At 35.0% G+C, this 23472-nt stretch overlaps 1 protein-coding gene across 2 annotated transcripts in view; it reads left to right on the forward strand.

Annotated features, from left to right (window-relative positions):
• The window catches only part of LAMA2 (laminin subunit alpha 2), a gene marked incomplete at its 5' end in the record, with an annotated part of 604254 nt that overhangs the window by 529411 nt on the left and 51371 nt on the right, over positions 1-23472 (forward strand). For both annotated transcript variants that reach the window (XM_079716968.1, XM_079716967.1), the window contains 7 exons: positions 3502-3656; positions 10233-10376; positions 11380-11513; positions 13357-13516; positions 15750-15874; positions 20371-20533; positions 21213-21357. In XM_079716968.1, coding sequence (XP_079573094.1) covers positions 3502-3656; positions 10233-10376; positions 11380-11513; positions 13357-13516; positions 15750-15874; positions 20371-20533; positions 21213-21357 — 1026 coding nt within the window. The remainder of the gene's footprint in view (positions 1-3501; positions 3657-10232; positions 10377-11379; positions 11514-13356; positions 13517-15749; positions 15875-20370; positions 20534-21212; positions 21358-23472) is intronic.

A 23472-nucleotide genomic window follows, 5' to 3' on the forward strand; every position in this document is an offset into this window, starting at 1 on the left:
AGAGTTAGCTTACCCCTGTAGTTCAAAGATACCATCTGAATAACTAGTTCAGACTCATGCCAAATCACAATATTTCCCCCCAAGAAATGAATGAAAATAAGTTTTAAAGTAAATGTCACTCTCTCTTTTATTCTGTAAGTTAAGGTATCATTTCATTCATTTTCAGATTGATTCTCAGCTGAGAGTAGCCTTTTTATACTATTTATCTCACTTATGATTCTATCATCAAAAGAAATAGTTAATATCTATAAACACTAATAAACTGGGTCTGTTTCTATCTTATTAGAACATTATAATAAATCTCCTTTTAATATGAACAATGGCTGCTAAATGCCATGTTTTTGTGGACTTTTACTTGATAACACTAGTTTGACTTAAAATGGGGTGAATTTGTAATTAGCACCTGTTGTGAAAAGTTCTATTTTTTTGATAATCACTACTTTATAATACCTATTAAAAATATTTTCTCATGAATTTTCTATTTTTCTGTTTTACTTCCATATGAAATTACCTGAAGAAATCAGTATGTATATGTTTACTTGCATACCTTTTAGTAATTTTTATGCTTGGTTGACTATTGCAGAAAGCTTCAGCTTTGCATGTTTCCATGTTTTAGTACTGCTTTAAACATCAGATAGCTATTCTTTCCAGTGTCACAGTATTAATGCTGGATTAATAAAGGAATCTTCCCTTACAAAAAATTAGTATGTGAATATATTTGACATAAATATTTTAATTGTGTGTTTGAAAAGTTAGTGAAATATCTGTTATCCATATAACAGTAGAAAATTGAATTCTCCCACAGATTCAACTAAATTATGATGCTTCTGATAACATATATGCAGCCACTGAAGTCCAAATGGCTTCCTTCTAGCAGGATTAAAATAGATTAAAATCTACATTGCTGTTGTTGCTGTCCCCCCTGAAGCTCACTCCCCCCCTTACAAGTAATTATTCTCAACTTCAAGAGCATTATATTTGGAGATGCATAAAACAAAATTAATAAAATCAGACCTTAACAAGTGAGCAGTCACTGGGATATAAAAATATTCTGTCTTAAAAAATTTCATAGTTTAAATTCCAAGTCAAAAATAAAACTGAAAAATAGAAAATAGTAATAATAAAATCCAGCATATCAAAACCTGAGAAATACAATGAAGGCAGTCCTCAGTGGAAACTGAATGCAATATTACTAAAAAGCATTGAAATAAACAATTTAGGCAATCAACTCTATAAGTCAGACAAAATAAAATTAACTAAAAGAAAGACGATAAAAAAGTAATGAATTAGAAGACAGAAAATAATAGATGTGATAAATTCAAGTGGTATATCTTTAGGAATATAAAGATTAAAAATTTTAGAGGGCTGACAGGCTTAATAAAGAAAAATAAAGCACAAATAGGCAAAGTTCTGAAGGAGATATAACAAGATAAGGGAAGAAATTTAGCAGGTAAGAGAAGACTCGGCAAAACTCTAGGCTAATAAATTGTAAAGGCTAAAAGAGATAGATAATTCTCTAGTAAAACATTGTTATTAAAATCTGTCTTCAGCAATGATTTTAAAATCCACACAAATAATTCTGGAAGAAAGTGAGAAGTTTTCAAAAACTACTGCACAAGAGAACATCAGACTCAATATGACAGGTTATTTTTAAAACCTCAAGAAGATAATTTCCATATGACTTCGACTGCTACAGAAGATAGGGGTGGGGGGGAAGTAGGGGATGGGGGACCTCCAGGTTCCATTTTGAACCATTTGATAAAAGCTTCTGGGAGCTCTAGAAGAAAAGGATTCATTACTTGTCTAAGTAGTCCCTGCATAGCCCTTTTTTCATTCTCATGAATCTAAATCTAAATCACTTTTTCTCACTTCTAGAATAACTTTCAGAATATCAGAGTAATATTGGGGAATATTAAAGGAAGGGAGAAAATGGATAAATGGTTTATTTAAAGTGTGAAAACGGAGGGGTAACTGTCTTTATGTTGAATACCTATACAATTATGTAACAAGAGCTTTGACCTCAATAACCTTCATTTCAGAAGAGTCAGTTCTTGATCTAGCAACTCTATTAGTTGAAGTTAATAATAGACCATGGGCCTTCCCTGGTGGCGCAGTAGTTAAGAATCTGCCTGCCAATGCAGGGGACACGGGTTCGAGCCCTGGTCCAGGAGGATCCCACATGCCGCGGAGCAACTAGGCCCCTGCACCACAACTACTGAAGCCCGCACACCTAGAGCCCGTACTCTGCAGCGAGAGGATCCACCACAATGAGAAGCTCGCACATTGCAATGAAGAGTAGCTCCTGCTTCCTGCAACTAGAGAAAGCCTGCGCCCAGCAACGAAGACCCAATGCAGCCAAAAATAAATAAATAAAATAAATATAAACATCACTAACAATATAACTCATATTTATGAGCATGAGTTCAAAATACTTACTTCAAAACCGAGTTTTAAAATAACTTACTTCCTTTCAAGCACATCTGATTCATTCCTAAGGATTAATTCCCAGATCGTTCATAGTTCATCAGGGCCAAAAGCCTTGGACCTTAAGCAGTTTCTCTTTTTCATCAGGGTGGCAATGACAGAAAACAGAACAATATACACTTGATCAGGTAATTAATGATATGGTTTGGATAAGACTGTCAGCATCTTAAGGACAGAATAATTGATTTTCCATGTGTCATTTGCCCTCCTATGAAAAGCACAAGCTGGAAGTCTAAGGATCAGTGATAACCTTAAATTATTTTAAGGTTAAACCCCTTTTAAAATTGTCAATATTCAACCTTCTTTAAATGTTAACTACAAAAGTGAGAGTTTAATGTGGTTCAACCTAATGTAAAGAGCAGGAGAATCAACTATTCTTCAAAATGAAAATGAACTGCAGCATGAAAGATTTAATTAAAGTATAACATAGGCCTTCAGTCGAAGGATGGTTCAACATTGAGATGTTTTTCAGAAGACATTTTTATAGCTTTTCTCGTTAAGATGCAAAAAGAAAGACAGTGAGAAAAAGAAGGAAAACCAATTTTGTGTGAGAACCCTGATTTAAATACAGTTCTGGCTTGGACAGACTAGGTGACATTTTAAAGATGCTTCTCCAATTCCTTGATTCTATGACTAAAGTTCTATGCTATAAAGGTTAGCTTTGGGGCTGAAGCTAGAAATTAAGCATTGAATTAAGTTCATCATATTCTCAATCTTCAATGCAAATTTTCACCTCAATCACAAAACCAAAGTGCTGGCCTTCTTTCTCTAACATCTCTGGTCTGCTTGAGTCCCAACTAAAATATTTCCATTTGCCATCACAAACTGCTTCAACTCTCATGGCCTTGCTTTTGTCGTGTGGATGAGATGAAATCTTTTCCATTATTTACTTAAGCATACTGCTATTTTCATTTCTGTGTATGTGTGTCTGTGTGTGCATGCATGTTCATGTGTGTCTGTGTCTGTGTGTGTGTATGAGTGTGAGTGCATGGTATGTGCTAATCTTGTTCTATGCAGTTGCAGATGCAGATGCCACTGTAAAAAATCTAGAACAAGAAGCTGATCGACTGATAGATAAGCTCAAACCCATCAAGGAACTTGAGGATAACCTGAAGAAAAACATCTCTGAGATAAAAGAACTGATAAACCAAGCCCGGAAGCAGGCCAATTCTGTAAGCTCTTTCTGCTTTCAGTTACCAGTACATGATTGTAATTTTTTGTATTATTCCCAGAAGGAATACCTTCCTTCAGTGTATCCTGTTGAATGATCTCTTGTTCTTTTCCTTTAATTTGAAGCTATTTGCAGGTGAGGTGGGGAATGGAAGATTAGATATTTTTCCCATAAATTTCAAAAGACATTTCTTGAGAAGAATAATTACTACTTATTGTTTTAGAAATGAAAGTTCTGATGTATTTTATTATTGTTTGAATAGAGTTAATACAAACTGTAAGAATGAAAGCCTGATTTTTGTGTACTAAAAAGGCATGCATGAGAGTGCCTTGCTCTTAATGAAAGCAAAACAGGCCAACCAGTGAGGCTGTAGAAGGAATGAACGGACAAGGTTATAAGGAATAATAGCATAGAGGAACTATTATTTTCTATATATTCTTTTGAGTACAAGCAACCAAAAATTATTTTGCTTACAATTTCTACAATTTTTTGGAGCAAGAATAGGAAATACTTCACTTGTCTCAAAATTTTGCTCTTTATTAACCCAGTTAGAAGACTATACGGATAGAGGCAAAACTTCCTAGAAGGTAGCATCTTAATGAACCAGGACAGAACTGTAAATGCCAATATGAAACTTCAGCCTTGTGAAGTCATCTTATGGTCTTTTTAGAAGTAGAATGAAAAAAAATAACAGTTTTCATGTTATCAGGCTTAAACTGAAATCTTTTTAGATACCCAAGCCTTCCATCCCAAAAATTCCATTTTTTGATACAAATGAACTTATTTACAAAACAGAAACAGACTCACAAACATAGAAAACAAACTTAATGGTTACCAAAGGGGAAAGAGGGGGACAAATTAGGAGCTTGGGAATTACAGATATACATGATTTTATGTATTATAGATAAACAACAGGATCCTACTCTATAGCACAGGGAACTATATTCAATATCTTGTAATAACCTATAATGGAAAAGGATCTGAAAAAGAATATATATATATGTATATATATATACACATATATAACTGAATCACTTTGCTGTACATCAGAAACTAATACAACATTGTAAATCAACTGTACTTCAATCTTACAAATTCCATTTTTAAAATTTATTTATTTATTTATTTTTATTGACATATAGTTGATTGGCAGTATTATATTAGTTTCAGGTGTACAACATTGTGATTCAATATTTTTATAGACTATACTCCATTTAAAGTTATTACAAATAATGGCTATATTTCCCTGGGCTGTATAATATATCCTTGTAGCTTATTTATTTTATACATAGTAGTTTTTATCTCTTAATCCCATACCCCTATCTTGCCCCTTCCCCTTTCTTCTCCCCACTGGTAACCATTAGTTTGTTTTCTATATCTGTGAGTCTGTTTCTGTTTTGTTACATACATTCATTTGTTTTAGTTTTTGGATTCCACATATAAGTGATAACATGGAGTATTTGTCTTTTTCTTTCTGATTTCAGTAAGTATAATATTCTCTAGGTCCATCCACATTGTTGCAAATGGCAGAATTTCATTTGTTTTTATGGCTGAGTAATAATCCATCGAATATATATATCACATCTTCTTTACACGTAGGTTGCTTCCAAATCTTAGCTATTGTAGATAATGCTGTTCTGAACACTGGGGTGCATGTATCTTTTCAAATTAATGTTTTCATTTTCTTCGGATATATACCCAGGAGTGGAATTGCTGGATCATATGGTAGTTCTAAAAAATTCTATTTTTAAACAACTGTGAAGCTAAAATGACCAGAAATAACCTTTCTTAATCCATAAACTTATTTTTTTAGTAAATGGCCAAGAATATGATGCCCAAGTGACAGTATATTCTTCTCCCTCCTTATACACACCTGATATATTTAAACCAGGTCAAGACAATAAGTTCAGGGTGAACCTTGAAAAGGAATTCATGACTAATTGAAGAGAAACCTAGAAAATGACAGAAAGATTAGTGAAGATGAAGTACATAAACTCAGAGTAAAAGAAGCAGATAGGGTTGAGGAGACATACGTTGAACTACAATATGAAAACCTTGCAGGCAGTAAGGAGGACAGGTGAGCATTGTATATGTGAAGCACAAGGTGAAAAGAAATCAGATGTTACTCCAAGGTTTGGATTTTTATTTAAGATTTAACCAATGCAGAAAAAGCATCCCCTATGCACAAGGTTACATGCTGTGAGGCATGTTCTTCCACTCGAACAGTTTACAACGCCATAGAAGAAATAAGATATGTATACAAATAACTAAGATAATGCAGAATATTGTGCTACATTCCATGAGCACTGGGAAGTGCTATTAAGTTTCTGAAAGGAAAGATCACCTCTAGTCGGGGCGGGAAGGTTTCCTGAAGGGAAGGATTTGAGCCAGGCTCTGAAATGGGATAGTGCTGGACATGGGATGACAGGTGAAGAAGGAGAACATTCTGAGGAGAGGGAATGACTTCAGCCAAGGCAGCGAGAAAAGGAGGTTTCAGGGTCATTTCATGACAGAACAGTTTAATTTGCCAAGACTATTGTTAGAGTGAACATTAAATTAGAAAATTCAACAGAGGCCAGATTTTCTCAGGTAAGTTGAATGGTAAGTTAAACAGTTTCTTTTAGCCACAGTTGTACCTGAGATAAACCTCATTGGTGAGGAGAAGCTGAAAGTTCTTGAACATGAAATGCAATATAATCAGAACGGTGCTTCTTTTAATATGAATCCAGAAGTAGTTTGTGGGGTAGATGAGAGAAACTAGAAAGAAGGAAGCAAATTTAATAAGAGACCCAACTGTAGCAGTGGCAGTGGTAAGAGAAAGAAAGAGATTGATGTATCCCTCCTGTATTTTGCCATGTTAAGTTTGAAGAAGCAGTAATAGTAACTGTTCTCTTGTGAATCCCACACTTAGCCACATTTTCTGCCTTAGTTACCAAGCAGGGAAATCTGTACATTTTCATTATTTCTTCACTGTAAAGAAATCTAAAAATATGCCTATATATTCATCAGTTATAAATGCTTCCTCATCCCACCCCCACCCCCCTGGAAAGAAAGATAAAAGTCTGGCATGTAAATATATAAAACCTGTCTCAAAATACAAAATGAAAGAAAGGTATAAAAGTCATGCTTGAAAAAACAATCACTGTCCGTGCCTTTTAAGGAAATTTGTAACTACCTTTGGAAATGGAAGTTACAACAAAGTGCTTTGTTTTTTGTAAGATGTTATAAATTTGTAAGCAGCCAACTTTTTTTCAAATGGGTTTTGTACTAATTGAAGATTACATTTGCCCGATTTTAGAAATATATTTGTAATCTGGCATGAGTGTCTGGATGTGGCCCTAACACATATTCAATATGACCAAGAAATTAAAGACATTTATTTTAAAGTAGATTTCTCTTGTTTGTTCACTCTGAAGTTGAGTGGCTGATACTCTTTTTAAATGAATGACCTAGTTAACTGGAGGAAAAAATGCAGTGAAAATTCAATAGATATAATAATGAGATCCTCATTAATGTTTGAGTTCATGATGACGAATTGGTAAATAATGTTGTATATGAGAAATGCCTCAGAGAGACCTACTTCATAGTGATTTTTATTTAGAAGTCTTACTAAGGGCTCACATTAGAAATAACAATAATTAGTGGCGGGGGGGTGGTGTGATGAATTGGGAGATTGGGATTGACATATATACACTAATATGTATATAATGGATAACTAATAAGAACCTGCTGTATAAAAAATAAATAAAATAAAATTCAAAAATTCACACACAAAAAAGAAATAACAATAATTGATAGCAACAAATATCTTAAGAGGATGTTTGTATTTCAGAAATCTCTCCACTCTTATGAGAGGGATATATGTCAGAGATTTCTTCTAGAGAAATTTATAAATATTGTCCTTTGATTTACTTGTCTTAAGGTATATAAAAAAATATCTATAATTGGAAAACAAAACACAAGGTACTTAAACAGAGAGATTAGTAGTTATTGACTGGTTACTAATAGTTTGGTCTGCTTGAATATTTCAGATACTGAGGATATATTCAAAACTGTAAGCCAGAGAACAGAAAATCTAGAGGGGTTTTTATAAAAATGTGTAAGAGTTGAGCAGTAGGTTACTTTACAAGATTAATTCCTGGCGTATTGGGTATAACAATGCCATGTCGTTCAGAGATCCATATATTTTTGATATGTAAAGTATGCCATAAGGCAGAGAATTTTAACTCCTAGAGATGTTAAACACCCTTAGTTCTAAAATAGCTACTCAGACTTTCAGTACTCCAATGGAGTCTCATCAGTTGAATTAGGCTTCAGTACTGGTGCTCTGTCTACAACGCTTTGAGAACCCCGCTTTCAACACTCCAGTCATGTAATCCCCTACCATTTTTACCAGGTATTCCCAAGCAAGGACAGAAACATCCTGATCAGTCATGCATTCCACCCATATTCAGTCACTTCTTCTCTAAACAGTAACAGAGGAGTATTACTACATTGTGTTCTTTATAACACATACGAGTTATTTGTAATAACAAAAGAAATAATCAAAATAACATATGATGGCTAGAAAATGAGTTATACCTTTCCCGGTTCTGTTTCTCTGCAAGTCTTTTTTTTTTCCTGTTAAAAATAAATAAATAAATTTTATTAAGGCAGTTTGATCTTTTTTAAAATCTCTAACAAATTGTACATTTTGTGACATTTTAACCATTATCAGTTCTAGTTTGAGATTATTCCTTCTAATAAAATTCATTAAAACTAGGGGGAAAAATCCTTGATAAAAATCTGTTGTCAAGGCTTCTGGACTTGATCTGTGTTCTTTTTGGATGACTGTAAGTCATTTTGATTCATCTACTCTTAGCATTTTATGTAGAAGGGAAATCCTATTTTATCTTTGTGGAACAAAGAGCTACCTTCTTAACTGAAAATCACACAAGCAGGAAGACTAACTGTCCAGGACACAGAGCAAACACTCTGGTGACCAGTACTGTGCTCCTCAGTTGGCAGTCTGGGTCCCACCCTTAGAGGGAAGGAAAGGACAGGGAGAGCAGTCTAAGTAGCAGTCTTCCTAGATTATTCCAGCCCCAGCCCCACACAGAACTCCATGTGGGTGAGCCCCTGTTTCTTTCCAGCACACTGTTTTCTTTGCTTGGAAATGCAATTTGGATAGCAGATTAGGTGAGGAAACAGTACAAGTATATGACTTACACAGGATCCGCAGGAGATTCAACAGATCTGCTATATCCCTGGGAGTTCTCAAACATAGATGAATTTACATATTTGTCAGAACCAAAAATCTCTCCTTAGCTTTCTCTTTTGAATCCAACCAATTTTGAATCCAGCACGTCCTCTGTGTAGTCTGTACCACCCTTGGAGAGGGGTGCTGGTGCTGCCTAACACCTACTCTCTCATTAGACTCTTCAAGACACCTCCTTGTCTCACGGTAAGATGGAGATGGGTTTGGTGTCCTAGGCTATCTTGTTTGGAGTTTGCACAGCCCTTTTATGGAGGTAACAGTAATAGCCGTTGGCTTTCTCCAAAGTGTGCAAAGTGCTATAAGTGATGAGAATATGGAAATTCACCCTGAGTGAGGGCCAAGAGGCTTCCTGAAGCCTGAAGCCAGGAATTTGAATCAGTGACAGAGAGAAGTTTTGTATGTGTCTCCGCCTCCTACTTTGAGCACTATCACTAACAAAGTAACAGAATCTCTCTGAGTCCAAACAACAACATTGCTGTCCTGAAAGTACCTTTTTGATAGTATACATGAACCAAAGAAAATTAAATGGAATAATCAACTAGTGTTATTTGTGATTGAAGAAAGGCTCCCTAAATGTAAGTACAAATTGGTACAAACAGTGTCAGCTCGAGTCACATAGGAATTTCTATCTTAGCAATTTATAGTAATTTTTAAAGTACTAGTCAAAAGAAAAAGGAGCTGTTAAATACATTAGTAATGATAGCCACTGGAAATTGTTTCTGTTCCTTTTCCTGGTGACTTAATAAAAGGTATAATTTATTCTGAAATGTATGTTCTGAGTAGAATGATTACTATTCTTCTTATTGTTAGAACATCTGGAACAAAATCTAGTTGGCCTCTTTCAACTGTAAGAACATGGCAGGGTAGGTAATCTCCTCTCAAAAACTAAAAGAAAAATGGTTTTCTACTTTAAGTGATACCAAAATCACTGAAATTTGAATTGTAAAATTTCATTAAACAACCTGAATGAAGATCTATACCATTAGCTTCATATAAAATCACCTCTTGAGAATGTTCCCCTATTCATAAAGGAGTAAGTTATGAAGGCAAGAATTTGTTAGTTGTATGCTTCAAAATGTACTGGCGTGCTAACAAGCCATGGGACTGTGAACAGCTCATTGTCAAAATACTGGTGGAAAGATGCTCTTCTATGCCTTCATTAATGAGTATAATGGGGTCTGCATATGGGCATTTAATGATACCATTTGCTGATGGAAAAATAACTTCAAAGAAGAGATGATGATGGCTTTGTGATTGGGAGCTACTTCAAACTTTCTGAGAGATTTAGTCTTGGTTCTTTGTACCTCATTTTTCTTGAAGATCAAAGTGTCTGTGTCTTCGGGAGGTGACTGCATTCGAACATATAAGCCAGAAATCAAGAAAGGAAGCTACAATAATATCATTGTCAATGTAAAGACGGCTGTCGCGGACAACCTCCTTTTTTATCTTGGAAGTGCCAAATTTGTAAGTCTAACATTCAGCCTTTCTTTGGCCTACTGTGTATGTGTATAGTCAGAGGTTAATCCTGGTAGTGTGGGAAATGTATAAAGTCTAATATAATGATCCCAAAATTGAATAAGGTAGCCTTTCAGATTCAAAAACCTCAGAATCTTACCTCACCAAGTTCTGAAGTGTCAAATTAAATAAGAAGGCAAATGAAATGAAAACTTTTTACAGTGTTTAGGCATATCTGCTTTCATTTGTGAGTATACCAGCATTTATTTTTGAATTATATTTTCAGATCCAGCTATTTAAGAGGAAAGATTAATAGGAATAAGGCTTCTTAAAAATTTTTCTCTAACTAAGAAATTACAGTGAACTTTCATGTGAAATGAAACTGAAAATTGTGTACTATTTCTTACCAATGAAAACTCTTCTGATTCATGTTGAATTAATGACTCAAACTGAAATAACAGAAATTGTATCTAAAAGAGCCTCAAACTTCTAATTCCTTTCATTTGACCCATTTGACTTTATATGCATGGAGACCTTCCAAAATGAATAAGACTTTTCAACAGACCACTTATCACATAAATCAATACTTGGAAATCAGGTGAGAAATTTTGGATCACCTTGGGTGAAACAGCATACCTGGCCCCTCAAAAACATCAGTGCCCATGGTGAAAACAATGAATTCTAAACCCAAATATTTGCTTTTATCTCTACCACAAGTATCAGTGCAAGAAAAGACATTTGTCTCAATGTTAGACCTAATTAGAATTGGTTGAATTAACACATTTGCCTCAGCACTATGAACATGTGTATGGACATTGTATTGTAAAGATACAAGAATAAAGTATTATTTAATCATAGAAATAATAGATCATATTATTTGGGAATCTTTATTGTGAGGCTTCTGATCATTTCATATATCTGTAAATGGCACCTGTTGAAAAGACTCGGCTGGCTTCCTCTTTCAGGGTGCCTCATATCTGATATCTACTGTTTTTGTGTTTCTCTGCACTAGATTGACTTTCTGGCTATAGAAATGCGTAAAGGCAAAGTAAGCTTCCTCTGGGATGTTGGATCCGGAGTTGGACGTGTCGAATATCCAGATTTGACTATTGATGACTCATATTGGTACCGTATTGAAGCATCAAGGTAACTAACTCAATAGAGATTAAGATCATTGACAGAATTTTGAAGTAGTTTCCTAGTTTATAAGAAAATTTTTATTTCTGTTTCAAGAAGGTAGCTATATAAGTACACACACACATGTATACGAATGTTATATATTATACACATGTATAAGTATGTATGAATGGTACCTTTGTAGAACGTGTTAGGAATTGACAAATCTTCAAGGTATTGAACAGAATGACTAGTCCTTTTTGGCCTCCTCATCTAGTTGTCCTGTAGAAACTTTGAGGTTAAGTTGTTTTCTGTTGCCCTTATTCAGTACAATCCAGAGCATAAGAGGTGCCATTGGTATCTGTCTTTGGTGCAAAACGCCTCTTCTAGTCTACACAGCAGTCTTGGCTACAGGAGGGTGCAGTATCTAAATGCTGGCATGAATATAAAATATGTCAGGTCCACACTACTTGTGGGAGGGAATAGGAAATTGATTAATTCTCTCCTTGATGCTTTAATTTAATTAACTTCTAACAGTGTACAGATTACTTGTAGAATCCATTCTTGTCCTCAATACTTCCTCTTCATTTTCTCCTCTTCTTTTTCTAATTCCCAACTACCTACTAAACACAAAGCAGCTAACAGTCAAGAGGTTTTGTTAAAGGCCAAGGGAAGTTGATCAGAGATGGGTAAAGAAGACTTGAAGATCTGGTGATTGTTGAATCTAGGTGATAGATACATAGAGTTTCATTCTATGTGTGTATATGTTTAATTTTTTCACAATTAAAAGTTTAAAAGAAACTTAATGAAAAGAAATATCTTCAATTCCTTTTTAATATCTTAAATAAAGGCGCGTGTGTGTGTGAGGGAGAGAGAGGAGAGAGCAACAGATAAAATGCTTACATGTGTGATGGTGGGGGAGGGATTAAGTACTTTATTGGGCTTAAGAATACTTATATTTGCAAAGTACAGTTCTTCTATTAGAAGAGATGTATTCTGTTAAAAAAGAACCTTATTTATAAATTCATTCTATTGTTTCTACGTATTTCAGTTAATACTGCACCCTCAAAGATAAAAAGATTACCAAAATGAGACAGTAGGGAGAGAAATATGACAAAGTTTTGTTATGGCTGCTTGTCTCTGGAAAAAGATCAGATTTTCATGTTTAATAACTCATGGGAACAAATCACTTAAAAAAAGAAAATGAAATACAATAATAATAGCTTCCAAAAGTCTATTAATAGAATCTAAATGTGAAGTTCTTCTGTACAATTTGTATACACAACTCTGTAGCCTGGATTTTATAGTGTACACATTAAGATGGTGTGCCAAACAATAAATGATGCATGATTCCAGGAAGACTACTTCAGCAAATTTGGATCCAAGATAATCAGGGATTTTAGGAGCAATTATGCAGCTTATATTGCAGAAGGGTGGCTTATTTGGGGTTCACTTGCTGAATTAAATTAGACTGAATGAAGTAATATAAACTTGTTTAAGTAGTCCATGTAGGTAAATAGCACATTGTTTTGTAAAGCAAGAGGAAAAAGACTTTCCATTTAACCAATAGCAATTCTATCAGCTAATTGTTGCTGTGTCATTTCCTATCACTGGACACATTCAGAATCAGGGTAGATTGTTCAGTGGTCCTGGTTGAATATGATGGTAAACGTATAGCAGAGAGCAGATTCTGGGTTTTGATTTTCAGCTTAATGAATCTGGAATGTTTGAAGCTAAACACCCAGCTATCTCTTAAATATTCCAAAACAAATCTCTACATTTTATATCTCTTAAATCTGAAGTGACCAGAAATGTAATACATACTTCATTTTCTCTATTTTCTTTCATTTCATTTCAACACGTACCCTGGAAGAACTGGGAGAAATGGAACAATTTCCGTGAGAGCTCTGGACGGACCCAAAGCCAGCATTATGCCCAGTACATACCATTCAGCGTCACCTCCAGGGTACACTATTCTAGATGTGGACGCAAACGCAATGCTGTTTGTTGGTGGCTTGACTGGGAAATTGAAGGTAATGTGTTGTTCTTCCCCATTCTGTTTATTTAATCTCTGCAGACAATTCCTGGCATGATGACTTTGGACAAAGACATGATAAAGCACTTCAAAAACTTGACCACTTTTTACTTAATTTGTTTTTATGAAAACATGAATATATTTTGAGTAAGAATTTTCTTTCTTGAATATCCAATCTGGAAGCACAGTCTTTTTAAACCTATGTGTGTTTACTTAAACAGTTGTTGTTTTGCCCTAATCTGTGGCATCAATTTTTTGATATTTTAGTTGCCTCAAGAGCAAAGTGTTTTTTAAAGATAATCAATTTATGATTTATTGATATAAAGTGCTATAAAGTTCAATCTCACATCTAATTAAAAGATTTATGAATACCTTGGGAAATATCACAGGAGCCATAAGCCTTCAGATCATGATCCGACTTTTAAAGTTTTCAAGTTGCTCTTCTCATTCTTATCGAGTAATGCACTTAATATTCATAATTGCTTTGTGACAAGTCCTTGTGCATTTCAGATTGCAAAGTGCCTGCGTTTTAAAGAAGCTTGTGTTGATTAAATGGAGTTAGGTGTTGGAAAACGACCTGTGGGTGAGATGTAAGAGCACAACAAAGTACAATGCGTAATCCTGGGTCTGGCAGAATCATCCTGGGATGAGATTAGTCAGAAAATGTGAAAAGCCAGGGTGACCCCAAATTTATGAGAACTCAACCTTCATATAGAGTGAGGTTGTTTTATTTGCTTTGTGTATGAGATGTGACTCTAAAGTATTGGAATGGATTCCACAGCTACACACTAAAATCATCCTCATTTCTTAGAGCTGCATATAAATATATATGGTACATAGTAATATATAGTCATATTGCCAACTTTATTTCCTCCTCAGAAAGATAAATATAAGGATAGCACCGAGTAATACAAAAAAAACCCATGAATTTTGAAATTAAATCCAGGTTGAATTCCCTGATCTATCACTTACTAAAATATGACCTTAGGCAAGTCACTTAACCTCTTGGGCTTCAGTTTCCTTAACTAGAAAGGGAGATAAAAAATATCTACCTTGCTTGCATATTGTAGGATACAATAATAAACTTTTATAACATTTATATAACCCTTACTATTTGCTAAGTAATGTTCTAAGTAATTTACATGAATTAACAATTTTCATAACAACCCCAAAATACAAATAATATCCTCCTCATTTTATAGTTAAGGAATCTAAGTAAGAGAGATAAATGTGCTTCTAAAGTTGTAGAATTGTAATATATTGACGCTAAAAGGAATAGTTGTTTAAATTACAGCAAGGTTCTCTAGAGTGGATCGGATCGTTCCCCTCCTTCTTGACTGCTAAATGCCCAGAATTGACATGTACACACTGCTATATTTAAAATAGATGACCAACAGGACCTACTATATAACACAGGGAATGCTGCTCAGTATTCTGTAATAACCTAAATGGGAAAAAATTTGAAAAGGAATAAATGTATATGTATAACTGAATCACTTTGCTGTACACCTGAAACTAACACAACATTGTTAATCAACTATGCTCCAATATAAAATAAAAATTTATAAAAGACGTTTTCCTGTGAGAATGACACCAGAGTTGTCATTCAACAAATATTTATTGTTCCCCTATTAGATGTCGGGCTCTGTGCTGTATATGCCCGCAAACAACAACAACAGGGTCCCTTCTCTTAAAAATTTTCTCTGTCCCTTCATTCTTCTGCCCTAGAAACCTACTTGAGTGTAAAAGGAAATGAAAAATTGGGGACAGCAGTATCATAGGCTAATCAATATGCAAGCTTTTTTCCCCTTTGTGTAGTCAGTATGTACCCTTTCTCGTAAATCTCCTTAGTGGATAGGAGCACTTACTTTTATTAAACACCTTATCTGTGCCAGGCACTGAATGTGGTACCATAAATAAATTCCCTTAGTTAATTCTCCTAATAATCTCATGTTATGGACCAGTAAAAAAATAGAATCTCAGAATAAGCAGTTTACCTAAGGTTGGAAGCTTGGAGTGTTTATTTACTAATGGTGATAAACTGGTAAAGCACAGAATAACCAGGATCCATGAGGATTTATATGGTTAAAAGATGGATACGTACACAACCAAGACTTTCACAAAGAATGGATAATAACTACTCCAGATTCTGCTGCTCATATAATAACTCTCATGGGTACTCAATTTTTTTGTGAAATTCTAAATTCTAACAAATATGTTTCTCTCTTCAGAAGGCTGATGCTGTACGTGTGGTTACATTCACTGGCTGTATGGGAGAAGCATACTTTGACAGCAAACCTATAGGGTTGTGGAATTTCCGAGACATAGAAGGTGACTGCAAAGGATGTACCGTCAGGTTAGTTGAGAGGAGGACTCTTCCAAGGTCTATCAGGCCTGTGTATCACAAAAGCTTTAATTTTATTGCAGTGTTCTATTATCATGTAGATGATATACAACAAGTTTGAAGTGATTGTGTTCAGAGGTGGATTTACCAGGAAGCTAAGAAATTTTAAGTCCCCTTCCTCACTTGTGCAGGCACTTTCCAAGGATTTGGGAAGTATCCTAGTACTTTGACCTGGTCATATGTTTTTGTAAAATTTGCAAAGGCAAGATATTTTAGCCTCAATCAGTTAAGACTACTATCTCCTTCCACTCCAGCTTACCTTCATGTTCAAGAGGTGTTTCGTGTCTGTGGCTATTCTGTAGTCATCATTTATTTTTACTTAAGGAAAGGTTCCCTAAACTGATTAAGCTTCAGGCCTCTCAGAGCCTGGATTCACTCTGCTTGTGTTTACAACAAAATATAGAACGATACTGCAGGTTTTATCTCCTACAGGATTTTTCAAATGACACATAGCATCATGTAAGATTTTCAAGTGGAAACCCATGGGACTTGAAGGTTCTGCTTAAGAAGCAGAGGTCAAGATAAGCCACGAGAAAGTTTCATAATAAACATCATTAATTATAAGATAGAGGTTAGAATGTTGGAATTCAAAAATACTTAAAAAGCATATAAAGCATATATAAATATTCTTATATAAACCTGAATAGAGGATGTAAAACAATTAAGAAGAAATAGAGGATTTCTCTGCATAAAAAAACTTAAAGCCCACTGATCATCTGAGCCTACAACAATTTTAATTAGTTAAAGCTATAAAATTTAAATTAAATACCTGGAAGATTAATATATATACATAGTAACTCTAACATCATTAGGTGCTAAGGAGTTTATATTTTTTATTTCCAGTATAAAGGGAACATGTACATTGTTAGGACCTAAATTCTCCATTAATGTAGCAGAGTATACTTCACATTTTCTTCTCAACATCTCTGGAGTTTTATAGAAGAAAGTAGCCCAAAAATATTCCCTCTCCAAAAGTTTTACCTTTCATCTTTCTACTTTTTTTTGTCATCATGGACTTTTCAGTATGGCATTGAGGACAGTTTGAAAGCCTGATCCATTCATAGTTTAAAGTGGTTTTGTTAATAATCTTCAATAAAATCTAATATAGAATGTTGTCTGTAAAATTCTTTCAATACAAGGACAATGAGGTCTACATTAATATTCTGTTACTCACAAATCAACACCAACTTTTCCGTAAACATTTCTTTGGTAAATTTCTAAGTAGGATTTTCCAAAGCTTATTATCAAACAAACGTCTAAAGTATTTAAATGTCCTTTCAGCAGTGCATATTATGTGTTAAGACTGTAGCATCACTAATTGTCAATTCTGCAAAGATCTTAGGCCTTCATTATATAAAGTGTTATATGAATTAATATAATTATAATAGGCTAAAGTTCTACATTTACTGAAATAATTCCTTATTTTAAAAATTCCTAATATGCCTTTTTGAATTATACTAATATTTTGATCAAGAATGTTACTGTTTTTGTGAGTGCTCTGATTACAAAGTCACATAAGTTTTGAGTGGCTTGCCCTAGCCCTATTTTTCCATAAGCCTTGGTAATTTTAGGAAAAATATTTTAGAACTCCGGGTGTTTGTTTTCTTTTCAGGAGAACATATAACACATTTTAACATAAAATTAATGGTTGCACTTTTACAGCGGAAATGATAAAATGGGGGAGATGAAATAGACAAGGCTACAAGACATAGACTAAGAATATTTTGTAGAAGATCTTGGAATGTGAGTTTTAGAAATTTGCATTTATTCAGTAGTCAGTAGAAAGGATATAATTTTTGTAATGTTTTAGAAAGGATTATCTGTCAGGGCTATAAAAAAAGTGTATCTTATTTTTCTTAAAAAATAGGGAAAAAACTGCTACTAGTAAAATGTATTTAGCTGAACACTGAAACAGTGATGAAATATTAATATACTAAACTTCAATATTCATCTAGTTCTATGGTTAACAAGTTTTACATGGAAGAGCATGGCTGCTCCAAATAGCATAATTAATCTTTACTAACTTGACCAGAAATCCAGGTTCAAAAGAGAAACGGGGCTTCCCTGGTGGCGCAGTGGTTGAGAGTCCGCCTGCCGATGCAGGGGACATGGGTTCGTGCCCCGGTCTGGGAAGATCCCACATGCCGCGGAGCGGCTGGGCCCGTGAGCCATGGCCGTTGGGCCTGCGCGTCCGGAGCCTATGCTCCTCAATGGGAGAGGCCACAACAGTGAGAGGCCCGCGTACCGCAAAAAAAAAAAAAAAAAAAAAAAGAGAAACAAAAGGCAAGTTAAGAAGCTTAGCATTTATTAATTAGAAAAGAATTGTCACTCTTCCTGGTAAATGTATTGAAAATGAATAGGAAAACTCTAGTATAACGTTAGATGTTGAAATATTGAGTCTATACCTGGAAAGATTCATTTTTCCCCCACCTCAAAGTCAACAACTTGAAGCCAGATTTACCGGTTTTAGCTAATGAATTAAATGAAGTAGGCTGATTTACACCTGTATGTTTTGCTATTCTTGTACAAAACTCTTGCTCGATGATTTGCCTGTTGCTTGAATAGAAGAAGCTCTAATAGGGTTGGAGTAGATCTAACCCTTTCGTCTCAGAGTGGAGACACTGAAACCTGAGGTGTTAAAGTGACTTCTGAGATTCCACGTCAGACTCCAGGGTACCTGCCATCTACTCTGCTATTTTTTCCATTGTGTGTTGAGGAAATTAATAGATTAAGGGCATAAGAACACCAGGATACAAATATCCCAGGGTTTCCATAAAAGGAAAATAAAATGTGATATACATTTTTTTATTCCAGTGCCTCTCTTGACATTATATAGGAATTTTTGTGTTTTTTTCTCTTCAAGTTGTGAGTAACAATGCACTGGGCCAAAGCACTCGGGAAAGTGTCAGTGGTGACTCTCACACCCTATTGTCACTGGTAGCATGGCAGTATATAATGCAAAATCCTAGGATTTGAGAACCTCATGGAACTTCTCCTTAGTAGATGCTACATTACATTTTCTTATCTCAAATGTGGTGCTCTAGATTTTAATGGATTTGTTATAATGATGAAGGAAGGCCAAAATTATTCAGCTGATTTATTCACACAAATTATATTGTTAATAGGCTGATTTAGTCCCTCAACCTTTCAGTGAACACTTTTCATGAATATTGAAAAAGCATCTTTTAAGTGTACATTAGAAAAAAATATATATGGCATCATCTGATCTTATACCTATTTAGATATATCTTAAATTTACAAAAACCTGACTGTGAAACGCATAGTTAAGACTCTTCCCTTCCTTTTGTCTTCAGAGTTTTATTTCTCCTTTTCCAGAAACAGAGAGAAAGCCAACTTGTCTAAAATGAGTAACAGTTCCTCCTCCTCAAGGCCATTAATGTTTATACCCTATTATTTTTCTCATTAGCCAAGATTGCATGCAAATACTATCCTAACCTCTTGTTATTTTATGAGATTACTATAATATTTCTCATATCTCCTCTCTTCTCAAGTTAATACAACACTCCAATTTCACAGATTCAAATATAAGCTAATATGCAGATATTTAAAGTTTAAAAATATCTCCACAATCAAAACTTACTCTGTTAACATCAATTAGATAAGATAGATAGATGATAACTTTTCATTTGAAAAAAATCTTTTTAAATGTTATATTTACAAGACTTATCTTAGATATTCATTAATTATTCAACCAATATTGATTGAACATATACTCTCTGTGAGGCAATTTGCTTTACTAATATCCCTTTCATTCCACAAATATCTACCAGATTCTGCTGTTAGCCAAGTACCACACTAGATGCTGAGTTTGTGCCTGGCATGGAGCCTGGCCCATAATCTCTACTTGGTTTCATAGAGCTTACATCCTCGTGAAGAAGACAGATCAACAAACACACGTAGTTAGAGGAACCCTTCATTATCTGAATCTAATCTGTCCCAGAAAAACCTACTGCATAGCAAGAGTTCAGAGAATAGAAGCCTATATCCTGGTACGGCATTTTTTTTCTTACAACTTTAAGTTAGTACATTTCAACCACCTTCACTCTTCAGCCAACCCCTACTCCCTATTATGTTATGTATTGGGGAAACGTAATAATGCATTCTCAGCCCATTCCAAAATCCCACTAGTTCACACCACTAAAATACACTTAAACACTAATATAACTAGCCACCAAGCACTTCAGAAAAAGTATTTAAAACATCAATGACCTAGTTATTGAACACCTAATGAAGTCAGGTGAGAGATGTTGGTTACTTGGTCTGATGGTGGCAGTAGAGCTGGAGAGAAGGGGAAGGATGGAAGATATATCTGGGATGGTTCCTGCCCTACAACAGCCTACAGTCCAGTCTCAGAAGACAGTGTGATGTATTGAATACTGATGGACCAAGTAGACATCGTCTGATTCATGTGAAATGTCTCTCTTCAGTCCACAGGTAGAAGATAGTGAGGGGACTATTCAGTTTGATGGAGAAGGCTATGCATTAGTCAGCCGCCCCATTCGTTGGTACCCCAACATCTCTACTGTCATATTCAAGTTCAGGACATTTTCTTCAAATGCTCTCCTGATGTACCTTGCCACACGAGACCTGGTAAAGATTTGCACAGCTGATCTTTCATGACTGAAAATATGTTTGCTTCTTTTTTGTAAGGTTCCAATGCAGTTATCAGTTTTGTTGAATTATCAGTTATTGTTCAAAGGAGTCTGGGATGGCTGTGTAATAGCCAAGAATGGTCCATAGTGTTTATATATTTCCATCAGTAAATTTAATTACAGATACAATTTAATTTTTATTTATTTTCAGTATAACTCCCTTATAATCCTTTAAGAGAAGCACCCAGTAAAGATTCCCCCGGTATGGAAACATGCAGCAGAAAAACTACTTCCTTAGTCTTCTTCTAGAGACCTAAGTCGAAAGGTGGTTCTAAATAACCTCATTATTTTTTCCAGGTCAATATTTCTTAGTAAATTCTTTCAGGAAATGTACTCTTTAGTTTGCTTAATATGTTTTCAAAGGAACCCACTTTTACTCCTGTCATAAAAGAATACATCCTAGTAATTTGGTTGTGACCATTTGCACCATAATATCACACCCACAGACATTCACAAAATAGTAACACCAATTCTGTATCCAAAAATGGATTTCAATTACAGATCAACACAGTCAGTAATTTAGCCATAAAGCCCTATTATAAACTCCACAAAGAAAAGAAATACCCATGTATTTCTCTGTGTATCTAATCACTGGTGTGTTTTTACTCTCTTAATAGAAAGATTTCATGAGTGTAGAGCTCATCGATGGGCACATAAAAGTCAGCTATGATCTGGGTTCAGGAATGGCTTCCATTGTCAGCAATCAAAACCATAATGATGGGAAATGGAAATCATTCACCTTGTCAAGAATTCAAAAACAAGGTGAGTTTCTATAGTGATAATGCACTCAGAGCCTTAATCATGCTATCCAAAGCTCCCACGTACCTAATCATGAGGAAGACCCTGTCTGTTATTTTAGGTACTCACGAATTCTGTGAAAAATTGATACAGTCATTTCTTTGGCTTAGCTTATAGGTGGTTTGGGTTAGACATGACTGATTGAAGAGCCAAATGGTTCTCTGTCATTTTCTTTTGAAACCGAGAGCTTAATTTGAAAGCATAAAACTGTCTTACAACTTGTGAAATTATATCCTATAGTAGACTTGAAAAACTTGTGTGCTTTCCTTTTCTTCCCATTTTGCCAAGATGTTTCCTTTAGAGTGGCCCACAGGTAGAATTTGTAGGGGTGATAAAGCACAGCTACCAGTTCTTTATTTTTTGAAAGTGCCAAAAATTTGTATGTGTGCAAGTTAATAATTAATAATAATCTAACATTTTTATGATTCCAGGACATTTTCAAAACACTTTCACAAACATTATTTCATTTGCTCATGAAGCAGGTATTTTGTTCTGGTTTACAGAAAGGAAAGTGTAGACTCCAACTTATATGTAGTCCCAGACATATATACATAAGATCTCACAACCAAGACAGAAATCCAAGTCTATTAGGTCTTTGTGGGCTGCTTAGTATAATTCCGCTAATTCTATGTACTATGGCATTACCAATATCTGCAAATGAAACTTAGATTCTTCTGTTTATATAATTAGACTTAATTCATTTTGAACATGCCAGTGTGACATTTCATGAAAATTTAGGTATAACTTTGCACCATCTTTCATACCTGCACTTAACAAATATCTGCCAAGAACCAAGTAAATACTCTGCAAGAACTAAGTGAAGTCTATGATAAGTCCTTGTCTTTATGGAACTTGCAGGGGAGATAGACAAGTCAGTCAATGGTTAGAGAGTAGAAATCTAATTGCCATGTAGAGATCTGCATAGCAGGCTAGGAATCTCAGAAGAGAGAAACGTCAAAGTCAAACCCAGAGGTCAGCCCCCAAGGGAGTGCCCCGAGGCATGAGCAGGGGCTGAGGAGTACTCTGGGTGAAAAGCACCTTTGGACAATTCAGAGAGGTGAACATTGTATGAAAGCCTCAAGGGCTCAGTGAGCATAATACATCATCATACATCTTTTTCCAACTGCTTTTCCTTGGAACAGGAAACGCTGGAGAAACTCCTCAGTTTGGACAAAAACTGGTTTTGCACTCGTAAAATAAATTGGAATACTGTTGTCGGTATACATTGTTCCCGAGTAAGTTACATTTGCGTGTTAGAGGCTTGGCACAGTAGTTAAGAAGAATGTTTAACTCTGTTTGATCCAACACTTCCCAAACTTCTTTGATCACCAGAATCCTTCCATGCCATACTAGCATTTGGCTGAACACACTTTGGGAAATGCTTTAGGCTAACAGGATGAATGTTGGCAGAAAATTATCAGATGAAGCTGGAGAGAATACAGAGTTAGTTTATAAAGGGCCTTATGAGCTAAACTAATGAGTTTCAACTCTTCCTGAAATCAACAGGGAACTACTAAGAGTTTTAATCAAGAATGTGACACCATCAGATTTGTGTTTTAATAAAGTTTCTTTAGCAGCAACCTGGAGGGTAGATGGTGACAATTTCAGATGCTCCTGCAGTCTGCAGGAAAACCAGGGGAGGAGCAAGGAAAAGGGAACCATGAGAATGGATAGGAAAGAATGGAGTTGAAAGATATTAAGCATCTTAAAATTGAGGAGCTTTATGATATACTCAATGCAGAGAGTAAGATTTTTTTAAAAAGGAGATCAAAAACGATTCCTTTTTTTTTCTTAAAATAACAAAGAGTATGTCAGTGCCATTTACCAAGCTATTGGATACAGGAAAAATGCAGCATAGGTTTTTAGAAAAGATGCTGAGTTCTATTTTGGATGTGCTGTATTAAAGGTACTCTTAGTATCCTTAGCAACCTAGGGAAGCTGTGTAATTGACAGGCAATTAGTTATGCATATCTGAGGATTAGCAGAGTTGTGGGGCAGAGATGGATAGCTACAAAGCATCCTCATGTTTTAAACCATTGTACCTTAATAGAGATGAGAAAAACAAGTCATATCTAGAAT

This window comes from Hyperoodon ampullatus (assembly GCF_949752795.1).
Source record: "Hyperoodon ampullatus genome assembly, chromosome: 12".
NCBI lineage: Eukaryota > Metazoa > Chordata > Mammalia > Artiodactyla > Ziphiidae > Hyperoodon > Hyperoodon ampullatus.